The sequence below is a fragment of the Apodemus sylvaticus genome, chromosome 8 (genome assembly GCF_947179515.1).
Source record: "Apodemus sylvaticus chromosome 8, mApoSyl1.1, whole genome shotgun sequence".
In the NCBI taxonomy this organism is placed as follows: domain Eukaryota; kingdom Metazoa; phylum Chordata; class Mammalia; order Rodentia; family Muridae; genus Apodemus; species Apodemus sylvaticus.
Window position 1 is genome coordinate 113,381,833 of NC_067479.1, and position 12,775 is coordinate 113,394,607.

The 12,775-nt window shown below is 38.6% G+C and overlaps 1 protein-coding gene across 4 annotated transcripts in view; it reads left to right on the top strand.

Moving 5' to 3' along the window:
• The window catches only part of Slc4a7 (solute carrier family 4 member 7), an 89,082-nt gene extending 80,315 nt beyond the window's left edge, over positions 1-8,767 (top strand). For 3 of the 4 annotated variants that reach the window (XM_052190361.1, XM_052190363.1, XM_052190360.1), the window contains 3 exons: positions 1,136-1,233; positions 3,175-3,282; positions 4,868-8,767. In XM_052190361.1, the coding sequence (XP_052046321.1) occupies positions 1,136-1,233; positions 3,175-3,282; positions 4,868-4,949 (288 nt within the window). In that variant the 3' untranslated portion in view covers positions 4,950-8,767. The remainder of the gene's footprint in view (positions 1-1,135; positions 1,234-3,174; positions 3,283-4,867) is intronic. The other variant, XM_052190362.1, reaches the window with a different exon arrangement.
• The last annotated feature ends 4,008 nt before the right edge of the window (positions 8,768-12,775 follow it).

Consider the following 12,775-nt stretch of genomic DNA (forward strand, 5'->3'; position numbering starts at 1 on the left):
ATACCATGATTCACCTTTTGAGTCTGGGTTACCTCACTTAGTATGATGTTCTCTAGCTCCATCCATTTGCCTAAGAATTTCATGAATTCATTGTTTCTAATGGCTGAATAGTACTCCATTGTGTAGATATACCACATTTTTTGTATCCACTCTTCTGTTGAGGGATACCTGGGTTCTTTCCAGCATCTGGCAATTATAAATAGGGCTGCTATGAACATAGTAGAGCATGTATCCTTATTACATGGTGGGGAATCCTCTGGGTATATGCCCAGGAGTGGTATAGCAGGATCTTCTGGAAGTGAGGTGCCCAGTTTTCGGAGGAACCGCCAGACTGCTTTCCAGAGTGGTTGTACCAATTTGCAACCCCACCAGCAGTGGAGGAGTGTTCCTCTTTCTCCGCACCCTCTCCAACACCTGCTGTCTCCTGAATTTTTAATCTTAGCCATTCTGACTGGTGTAGCATAAATTTATATTAAAGTTACCATTACATTGTCACTTGGAAACGGTGGGATTTCTGATAATAGGGAGATGATGTGCTTGAGTACTCTCTGTACCCTATACTTCTCTGGGTCTTTCTCTATTAGGAATGAATCATAATTTTAGTTCATGTTTTTTGTTCAGATGGTTTTCAACCTAGGATGATGTCCCACCAAAGGGACATTTTCAGTATCAGAGATACCTTTTTTTATCACCACTGGAGGGACAGTGGCACAGTTGTATTTGGACTTGAAAAATGTCTTGTATCCACAGATGTTCCCCTAAAACAAGCAGTGTTACTGAGGAAACTCAACCTCATAGACAGTGCTTTCACTCTGCATTGTGTTGAGACATGAGATTTCAGTTTTATCTTCTTTGCTATATATGTATGATAACTAGTACTCAGACTTAAGTCATACTAATTTTATACAGTATTCATTTTCAGAAATAGAGGTTATTCCTTGGGGATGTACAAGTAGCTATCTTAATTTCATGCTGTAAGTATGTGTTCATATTGCCAGAGTTTTCAGTTACCACAGATACGTCGTTTAAATAATGCCATCAGTTTGGCTTTCCAAGTCTTTAGGGGAATTTCTGGTAACAGACCCTCCTGGAGATGTTTTGGAGGTAGTGATCTCTTAATGTCTGTGCTTTAAAGGAAGCTGAGAGGATGCTTCAGGATGATGAGGATACCGTGCACCTTCCATTTGAAAGAGGGAGTCTCCTACAAATTCCAGTGAAAACCCTAAAATATAGGTAAGATACAACTTTATTTTGTATGCTGTATTTTTTTTTAACATGTGCCAAGTGTACAGATAAGGCATGTAATATTTTTTTGAAATAATGGTGAGTAAATGTTCTTCAGGGTAAGCACAATAGCAGGTTAGAAGACTGGCCATTGAACATTTGATTGATGTGGTGAAAGCCTGGTAACCATTTCAAGGCTTTGCCTTTATTTTATGATACCACTCTGCAGTCTTAATGGTGTGTTTGGGCAAGATTTTACAGTGCCTTTCTGGTTGACCTGGAACTCACTGTGTAGACTAGTATGTCCTCCAATTCATAAAGATCCATCTATCTCTCCCTCCGGAATGCTGGGATTAAAGGTATGTCCGCCATGCCCAGCTGCAGAACCTGAAACATTATTATGTAAAGTATGAACAGAGGTGGAAGTTTTTTAAGCATTAGTAAAGTGTTAGTTGCTTATAAGATAACTGGGGCACTGTTATTTTAATGCCATCTAATTTCTTCTTTTGTAGTATCTGGTATTGAACCTAGGACTGTGTACACGCTTGGAAAGCCCCACTGAGCTACTCCCTACCTTTTAAAATCTGGGTTGTTATTGCTATGATCAAACACCATGACTAAAAGGAACTTGGGGAGGGAAGGATTTATTTTTCCTTGTTTTTTCTTATCACTGTTCAAGCACTCAGGGCAGGAGTTGATGCAGAGAGGTCATGGAAGATTTTGGCTTACTAGCATGTTCTCATAATTTATTCAGTATGCTTACTTGGAGCACCCAAGACTGCTAGATGGCACCACCACCACCAAATGTGTTCTTCCCCATCAATAACTAATTAAGAAAATACCTTGCAGGTTTGCCTGCAGCCTGCTCTTATGGGGGTGTTGTCTCAGTTGTTTTCTGCTCTTAAATGACTCCACTTTGTCAAGTTGGCTTAAACTAGCCAGCACACCAACCCACATCTGATTGCTTGTTCTTAGACAGGGTCTTACTGAGTTCCAGCTGCCGTGGGCTTCCATGGTCTGCTGCTTCAGGCTCTGCCTCTGGGTAGATGTCCTACATGCTTGCATTGCCCATCTCCTTCATATGGTCTGCTGTGACGTTTGTGCTTGCAGCTTGTTTGCATGGCTTGTTTTTCTTTTTGTAAAGAAAAGGGGCTCGTAGATATCCTGCAACTTTACCTGTGGGATATTCATATTACTTGTGTCCAGTACCATTGAACATGTTATTTATAGGTATGAACATCCCATTGAGGGGTCTGACATCACATCGTTTTTCAGTATTTCACAGAATGTTGAAAGGTTCTATTCTTTGTTTTTGATACATCTGATGAAATAACACTTGGACGCTAAACCTGTGGGAATATCTAGTTAAAAGTTTGTGAGGTCATTTTTTTGTTGCCAAATTGCTACTTTCAGAGCTTCATTTTCAGTTGTGTGTGTGTGTGTATGTGTGTGTGTATGTGTGTGTGTATGTGTGTGTGTGTGTTTTAATTTGGAAAAGAAGGGTTTTTTTTCTTATACTTTGAATTTTTACTTGTGAGTGTCAGTTGTAAGAGATTTGAATAAATCTCTGTTTTTAGGCTTCTAACCTGGTTTTTATGTTAACTCAGTGATATAGTCCAGATGATCAGAAGGTATTGTGGCTGGAATACTAAAGACGAACTCCATAAATCCAAATCGAGTTTTGCAGTGAAGAATTATAAGTGAATTTTGCTATCATAAACAACTCTTCATAGTTTTGGGTGTTTAAGGAACAGGGATTTCTCTGTGAAGACTTGATAACAAAATTCAAAGTTTATAATAATTTGTTACATCTTAGTTTAAGTGCATGCCAAATGTTTTCTCAATTTTTAAATTGGTGAAAACAAGAAATTATTTGATGCTAATGAAAATGACAACATTAATGCTTTTGCAAGTACTGGATACTAACCAAAAAGTATATTTGTTCTTCAGTATTGACCCTTCAGTTGTTAATATATCAGATGAAATGGCCAAAACTGCCCAGTGGAAGGCACTTTCCATGAATACTGAGAATGCCAAAGTAACCAGACCTAACACGAGGTAGTTATAACTGTTTATGCCTTTTTAACTGTTGCTAGTTTCTACTCATATTAATTTATCTAATGTATCTAAATATATTTTCTTTGCTGGACCAAAAAAAAAAAAAAATCCAGTCCCTTTCCTTTCACCTGTTCTTCTTGCTTAATTGTGTTCTGATGCGGATTGTGATGATTATGTTTTATAGCTTTTAAATATAAAAGTGCATTTTTCAAAAAAAGGATTTTGCCATTTTATAATAAAAATAATTTCTGCATAGCAGTGCATATATATTTTGTGAATATAATTATATTAGCAGATTGAATATATAGTCACAATTAAAGGTTAAACTGAATATAATTATATTCAAATTAAAAGAAAGTTACTTTTCTTTTAAAAAGTTTTTAATTTTTCAGTTAAAAAATTAATTGAATGCTACTGGGCATAGTGACTCACACCTGTAATTCCAGTCCTTGGGAGGTTGAAGGTAGGAGGAGGGTCCCAAGTTTAAGGTTGGTGTGGTATGTATAGCAAGTTCCAGGCCAGCCAAGGTTTCATTTGTCTAAATAAACAAATTAGATAGGTAAGTAGTAGGTAGATAGATAGGCAGGCGAGCAAGTAAATAAATACGTGAATAAATGACTATGCTGTCATTTGTCCCAAGAATAAAGAAAAAGTTTTCCTGGTGTTTTTTGTTTTATTTAGTGTATTATGTATATATGTATGTGTGTGTGTATGTATATATATATATATATATATATATATATATATATATTCATATTTGGTAAGGTACACATTTATTCTCAGGTTGATAATTTGGAAGAAATTTAATTCACATACACATAGGAAACCATTTTTATCACCATATATATCTGTGTCTGTGAGTAAATATAATCCAATTTTATAGCGAATCATGTATTTAAACTTCTGAGCCTTTCCTTGCATTTCTTATTATGCAGTACTTTTTTTTTTCCCACTTCAAGTCCCGAGACCCCAGGGACCTTATTTTGATAATATTAGAACTTTAGTTCTTATGTTGGAAGAAACAAGGTACCTTCCTGGGAGTGCTCAGTTTTTCATATGCTGCGAATGTTTCTTCCAGACCTGGCTTGTGCCAGGTGCTTGCTGGGTGTTGATTATTCTGCCCAGGTACTAGGTTAATATAATTCCAGACAGGCCTTTTCAACCTGTTCTGTGTAGCAGCTTTCTCTTTGAGCTCTTCCTTGTGATAAGTATTTACTTATTCATTCATTTTCCTTTCATAAAATCCATATTCTATTTCATCTCCAGCTTATCATGTGGGTTGGCCCTCTATTCAAAACCACATGTGTAAATAAACCATCTTCCCCTTTCTTATGCTAAAAAAGTGATGTGTTGGGACCAGGGAAGGGTTCAAAGAGAGTACGGGGGTGAATGTGATAAAATACATAATATTTGTGTATGAGATTATAGAATAAACAAAAGCGACCAGGTTATAATACCAAGTTAAAAATTGGCATAACTCAGAGGTATATTGTAGATACTCTTTGTTGACCAATTGAGAATTTAGGGTTGATTTTTTTTTTTTTTTAAAAAATAATTTTTCTTCCTCATTGTTTGTTTTAAACAGCCCTGAAAAGCCTGTGAGTGTGACAATAAATTTCGAAGATGAACCATCAAAAAAATACATGGATGCTGAAACTTCATTGTAAAGTCAAACCAAAAGGAATATATAGAGATATATGCCTATCTGTATATATATATGCATATATATGTATAAAAAGCACATGTGCCATGCCATTATGTATAACAGTACTTTGGGGCTTTTTCAAGTAGCGTCAGATGTTTGTTGTGAGCACCAGGGAGACTGCATTAATGAAGTAGTCTCTTAGAAGTGAGGTACACGGTTTTTTACTTCAGATATTTTTTTGGAGGGTAAAGCCTTTTGTTATTCAATAGAAAGATGTGGAGAACTGTGTTCAATCTGCTTTTCTTTAATCTCTGTCAGTGGCAATCAACCTTATCAATCTTCAGTGATACATACTTAGTCTATATACTTAAAATTTTGACCTGAATTTCAAAAGATTTTTTCTTCCCTTTTGGTAGTGTTCATAGGTAGAATAAGGAATCTGCCCATGTGGTGGGGAAAGACGTGTCCTGGCTTCTCTGGAGTTTCTTCATGTAACTGTCCATCATACTTCACAGGTGATGAACATAGAGGTGATTATAAGTTAATGGAACTTTCTAAGAAGGAACTTTATGTCTTAGGAGTTAATTTTAAATTTTAAAACTTTCATATCTGAGCTTCCATTTTGATGGACACATTAAAAATTTTTATGCCACTTCTAATTTAACAGTCACACAAGTCATAATGTTTTCAGTTTTAAAACCTATGAAGTGCCCATTTATAGTGGTTAAACTTTGTTACCTTTGTTACTCAGTACTTGCCTAGAAACCAGAGTCCCACTGTCCTTTTTCTTTGTTTTTCTTTACTTAGGTGGTCTAGTGTTTCAGGGTCAGTTATCTTTCTGTTGTAAGTAGTAATAAAACGTCAGCACCCTTTCAGGTAGGCTTGTGATCAGTGTTCCTTTATAAGAAACCTTTCATTTCTGTGCTTATTCTTTCTGTTATATACAGTGTATTTAATTGGTTACTATCCATAATTTCCTTTTAAAATATTTTATTTATTATAATTGATATGATACTTAAATATATAAATATTTGAGACAGTAACAAATATAGAGTAAACTGCTCCTGTTGTAAATATTTGGTGCTTACTTGCATTTCTGTTTATATCCTGAAAGCAGGTGACAAGTTTCATATCCTTACTATAAAGCACTGCCATATTTATATTTTAAAAGGAAGTTGGATATTTCCTGTACAGTTCAGATCAATGGCATTTTTTTCTGTTCTGTGATAGCATTGAGTTTCTAGTATTTCAGAGCTTTCTCTTAAACATGTAGCAAATATTCATAGCTCTCCACAGAATAGGTAAATGCCGTTTTAGCCTTTGGGACTGAATGTTTGGGGCCGTGAAACTTGATTTGGCAAAAGGATAGATAACGCATAGAAATGGTGAGAAACCCCAGAAACACCGAAGGTGATGGAACGTGAAGGTTTGGGCAAACGTTTTAAGGAAATTCTTATGTTCTCTAGCCACTGCAGACTAAATTTTAAAAGTATGAAGAAACTGATCTTAAAATCAAGTGCATAGAATTGCCCAAAGTAGATTATTTTTAACAAGTTTGAAATCATGTTAGTTTATTCTAAACAGTATACAAATTAATGTGATTCCCTCGTCTGAGATCACATAGTGAGATTCTTATTAAAATAATAGTTGGCAACATCTGGTACTATCTAAGGAGTACTAGTGGACTTCCTTAGCATATGAGGGGGAATGTCGCCATGGTGCTTATGGTCATAGGTGGCCTCCATTGAAGCGGTTCCTTTTCACTCAGCAGCACATTGATTTCCAAAGTTTCCATTTGCTGCTAATTATAATCCCCTCCCCCACCCTTGATGTACCCAACAAGACAATTTCCTCACACCATTTCCTTGTGTCAGGACATCAAAGGGTTCAATCTATTTTACAGGAAGTGATTTTAAAATTGAACTGAAAACTACCTGTTATCATGATCTTCCTTTGATTTGTTTATTTATATATATATATATATATATATATATATATATATATATTACCCAGTGCCAGGAGAGAAAAGACTATGACATACAGAATACTTTGCATCTAAGATGTTTCACTGTGGTTTTGGTTATTAATGGCTTCTGCTTTCTTTTGACTACTTGACTTATAAAGAGATCTGATACGACTACTCCCCTGAAGAGCAGAGGTAATTCACTGCTTCTTTCAGGTGGTTACATTTCTTGTGCTATTTTTGAAAATAACAATCATGAATAACATTCATTGCAAGACAGCAAGAGAGATAATTTAGTATATATATATTGATTTTTAAATGCTGCCTTAAATAGGTGTATATGAGTAGTAGTAATTGCTATGTACTGATTTACCTCAAGGTGCAAAATAATTAAACTTGTACATACCCATTTACAGAATAAGTTCAGAGACACAGCCCTGCACTTTCTTAGATGCCTTGATTTTCAGATGGAGCTTAGTGCTACTGAACACCATGGCCATGGGGCCACCTCAGGACATTCTTCCCTCCACCATATTTTATTTATTTATAGATGTGTGTTTACAAAGACTATAATGAAGCCTGGTGTTAACTATCTGATACTTAATTCCTTTCTATTGCTATTTCAATCTAAAGTAGAAGCTTTTGAGAAAACAGTAAACTAGCTTCCCAATGCTAAAGGGGTGGTTCTCTCTATATATTTTTTAATAATATTAGATATGCAAAAGTGAAGTACAAGGTCTTTAAAAATATTGTGTGTGTTTGTGTATGTGTATGAAATCACTCCTAACTCTCTTAACTTTTTAAAAACTCGTGGCATACCAATGTTCAGATTTGCCAAGCTTTCTCTAAGACATGTTCTAAGATGAAATGTTTTTGTGTGTTAATGCATGTATTTATAAAGATTTGTTTACTGCTGAGAATCACTAATTCTTGTTTCCATCCCCAAAATGTATGTTTCTTCCACATACTGGAAGGCTTGGCTTGAGTATAAGCTTTCTGGCTTTCCGGCTTTCCTGTCCCAAAGGCAGGATCAAAATTGTACAGAAAGAAGAATGCTATCTGGCAATGCAGTGTGTGAGCCAGAGTTAGTCTTCTCAGTGCGCACGGCTCAGCACCTCTGCATCTGTGTCCTGACCGAGTGCTCAGAGTGGGGTGTGTGAGCCATTACTCGAGCATTGTAATTCAAAGAGTTGATTTAACTAACTTACATGTCTGAAATTTATTTAGGTAGGTTCCATCATTGTTACCATTCGTATTGCAGATACATGAAAGTAAATTTAAAGACAAGTTACATTCAACTTTTAAAATAGTGTTCTAATCAAAAGATGTTATCATTTAAATTGTAAGGTCTCTTTTAACTTTCTGCAAAGTAAATTGTCAAAAGGAATCATGTAAAGATTATTTTAAAATTTTAACCTGTATGTACTTAGAGTGTAAGCCCAAGTTCTGTGGTTTCAAATCATTTTTTGCACATTCATTGTTTCTGTTCTGTAGCTTTTCTTTTGTTTCTTTGTTTAAGATTTTTGACTTTGTAGGGATAAGGTGTCTTCCAGTGTTTACTATGTTAGGCTTAAATTAAAATTTAAATTTATCGTCCATTTATATAATATTTGATACCTGTGTAACTTCTCAATACAGTTACAATTTTTATGACATTTATAATTGCAATGGTATTTTCTTTTGTAATAAAATTCAAAGTCAATTAAGCAAATTGTAGACCTGATATTTTTCATCTATATGAAGTGCAAGTCTCTACCTGAGTCTATAATGTGAACCATCCTGCTTTTCACATTTGTTTCCTAATTGTTAGAGAAAACTATTTTTTTGTAGATGTTATTGGAAGTTGAAAGAGCAATAAAAGTCTACATAGCAAGTCATTGGCTGTTGTTTTTTTTTTTTTTTTTTTTTTTTTTTTACTTTTTTTAGGAGAGCTGCAAATGTTTTTCTGGTTAAGCTGGGGTGGGAGAAAGGGAAGAGAGTGGCTTCTGCTTCCTGCATCCAGTTCTCTCTGTGTGTGTGTGTGTGTGTGTGTGTGTGTGTGTGTGTGTGTGTGTGTGTGTGTGAGAGAGAGAGGGGGGGGGGGAGGGGTGCGGAGGAGAGTAAGAAGAAGAACAAGAAGAGAAGGAGGAGGAAGAAGAGAAGGAAGGAGAAATAAATGACTTTATAATGGCATCTTTATAGTTAGGAAATGTTGAAGGTGATGTTCATTTTAAATGTCAGTCCCACTTTTGCTTCTGTTTTAGACTTAAAACCTTTACTCTGGCGTGTTACTATTTTCTTGGCAACACTGACCTCTTTGCTCAAGGCCTGTTTTTCTTGATTAATTTTATTTTGACTTGGATTGACTTTGTTCCTGTTTTTCACATGAAGACCTTTTTGAGTCTCATTGTAAAATTGTTAAGTAATGGGAGTGAGATGAAGAAAAATATAACTTTGGAAAGTTTTGTTACACTTGGGAGATAGTTTACACTTGCCACACACAGGACTATTGTTACTGTTGTTTACCAGGATGGGAGTCTCTCACTATTTGCCTTGGTAGAGCTCACTGCCCGCCTGATCTGAGGTGAGTTCTCTTGGTGAGCCTTGTGTTCTCATGGTGGGCCTGGTACTCCTCTGCTTACAATGGAGATTCTTCCAGTGCTCGCAAAACATTTTCTGCTACTGCTCCCCATAGCCCACTTAAAGGTCTGTGTTGACTGCATTCTAATCTCTGCTAATGTTCTCAACCACTGAGCCATCTCTCCAGTTCTTTCTTACTTTATGGTATTAGGACTCAATTTAGACATTCATTTCAAGATAGTAAAGAAACAAAAAATGGGTAAGTCTCCCAGGATTGAAATGAATTACAAGACAGGAAGCATGGCTTAGGCTTGGCCCCGATAGTCTTGAATCCTTGCATTGGAGCTTCTGTGGGGTCATGGATATTTACTGCATACCCCAAACCCTAGTATCCATCCTTTTGTTTGGGGATAACCATCTGTCTTCCAGAGCTAGGGTGTCATACTGCCTTATGGAGCAAAGGGAAGGTCAGAGTATGAATTTCACATTTATTTTATGGAGAAGTAGAAAATAGGATTTGATATCCTACAGAAGACAGTCTTCAGCTTGTCACGTTGACTCCTTGCTTGTTAGTAGTTTACAAAAATACAAAAATACTTTGTATTCTACTCCAGCTTTATAATCCCATGACTTCTTTAGCTGTTAGTTGAAAGCAACAGCCTTGAGGTTTTATGCTCTCAAGTTTAGTGCTTTTTCCTTGCTCATGTTTTATTTCCAGTGTACAACTGTACTTTTATTCTTACTTTATTTTTGTTCTGATTTGGTTTTTTTTGAGGTGGTGTCTCATATAGCCCAGGCTAGCTTTAAATTCCTGGCCCTCTTGTTTCTGCTTGCTGAGTGCTGAGATACCCCAAACCCTAGCATCACATCTACTTAAATGGGTAGGGCCCTGTGTCCAAGGGCATTGTCAGGATCATGGCCTTGTGTTTTATCACTGCAGAGCCAGTGGTCCTGCCCTCTCTGCTTCACTAATGAGTTGCCAGGCTGCTCGGGTCCCTCTCATTTACAACTCTAGAATGAAAAGTAATGACTAGACTGTGAAGAGCAAGTGAGATGGCATCCTTAGGAACTGTGCTCACCAAAAGTTGACCATTGAGTTAATTTGGTACTTTTTAAAGGCTCTGTGTTGTGCCTTTTAAAAAGAGAATCTTAATGCAATTTAATTTTTTTTTAATGCAGACTTTCTGGAAAATGTGTCATTTTGCAAAGCTACCAAATGATGTGACAGGAGTCTGATAGCTCTCTGCATAAGGAATGTGCCCTCTCAGCATTTTCTGTGGCAGCATGAAGTGATTCTGTGCCATCAAAAAGACTCTAGGCAGGCTGTCTTGGAATTTGTGGTCCGCCAGCCTTCCTCCCAACCTCCAACCTCCAAAATAATTAAAGTTTTGGGCCCTCCACAGCTCCAAAACAAGAAACTAAGCATGTGTATCCTTTCCCCCTATAATGTTTGAGAACTGACTTGCAGTTTATATAAATTCTTGAACACCCGAGGCAAATCTCTTGTTTATTTTGGATGCCAAAGCTGTTCCGATCAGGATATACTGCCTAGGTTAGGTCCATGCATCCTGGGTTTCACTGTGCGTTCTCTGGTTGCCAAGGTAGCAGAGCAGGCGTCACCCGTTGCTATGGCGCTGCTCTACCTTGCAGCTTTGTCATTCCTGATAGGCTGAGCTCCTGAGGCTGAGGAGGAAGAAATGTGAGCATTGGTTCAGCTTCTCTGGACCTGGGGTTGACTGAAAAACCAACAGGTGTCAGGACCGGAGCTGGTTTGAGCTCGAGAGGATTCTACAGCAAGAGGAGGAATATGACTTGAGGTTAGCCTGAAAGAGGGCGGCCCTCCTGTGTGGTGAGTGGTGTAGGATGTTAGATGACCCTGTGGCCTAAGGCCGCGGGCTGATGGGGGCGAGGCGGCAGCCTCCCTTTCCTAGGGAAGGCCGCCCCCTGAGGTCCCAGAGCGACCTTCCCTGAAGGGGGCGTTGACAGCCTTGGAGTCAGTCAGCCTGAGCCTGCCTCCTCAGAGTAGATGAGCTCGGGTTGAAGAGTGTGTGGTAGGAAACACGGTCAGATTTGTGGTGCTTCCAGACACGAACCTGGTGTGGATGAGCAGCTGGTGTGTCTTCCCTCAGCTCAAATGCCTTGCCTCTGGAGGCTTATGATCGCCTTTGTGAGCAGCACGCTCCTGCCTTCCGGTTTATATGATGTGCTCTGCTCAGCTTCGCCTGAATGTCTGCCTTTAGGTGACTTCTGCTGCAGATGTGACCTAGAATGCTTCCCTAAGCCTGAGCCCAGCACATGTCCGGCATCTAACTGCGGTTGTGAGTGCCTCTCAGTGCAACCCTACCCGCCCGCCCGACCCTACTGCCCTTAGGCTCCTGGGGGTGCTGCCCCTCTCTACATTCCCTCAGTCCTAGACACCGCCTCATCCTCTACGATCAGATGCCCTCTTCTGGTGTGTCTGAGAAGACAGCGACAGTGTGCTTACATAAAATAAAATAAATCTAAAAAAAAGGAATCTCCACAAAGCTGTCTCATAGATTCCACTAGTTGTTTGTCCCTATCCATCCACTCACTCTGCACACCACTGTTGGACTTGCGTTTTAGGTTTTAAGTTGCAAGGAGTATTTCCTGCTCCTGCTAGAAGCTCACTTTTCACATGTCCCCGTTCCAGTCGTCGGTCAGCCAGCACTAACTCCGTCTTAGCCGTTCACAGACCGTGTGGTCCAGGCCACATTGCCTGTCTGTACCGACGGCCTGCCCCTGTGGGTCTCTGTGTGTCCTTGCCCGGGTGTGAGAAGGCCGACTTGTTCACGGTCCAGCATCTAGCTGAGACACCTGGCAAGGGCAATCAAATGGACTTGGTAAAGAATGAATCTCTCAGGAAGTCATGAGCTGCTGCATATGTAGCAGAGGTTGGCCTTGTTGGACATTAAAGGGAGGAGAGGCCCTTGGTCCTGAGAAGACTCATGCCCCAGTGTAGGGGATGCCAGGACCTTGAAGGGGTGGGTTGGTGAGCAGGGGGAGGGGGAATGGGTTAGGGGGGTTTCAGAGGACAAACCAAGAAAGGGGATAAGATTTAAAATGTAAATAAAGAAAATAATAAAAAAGAAGTTATGAGCTTTTCATAACATTATTATGACTTCTGGAAATGTCAGAGGTAGCCTCATGGTAAGTGAATGTTAATTTAGGGATTTTCCTTGAGCCAGCGCTGTGCCTTTGTTGCTTTTCTGGTTCCTCTAATTAATGTATGATAGGAGGTTCAGGCCTCAGGGGAGAGAGTCCATCCTCACAGGGAAGCACACAGCAGGGGTATGAGCAGAGGGGGC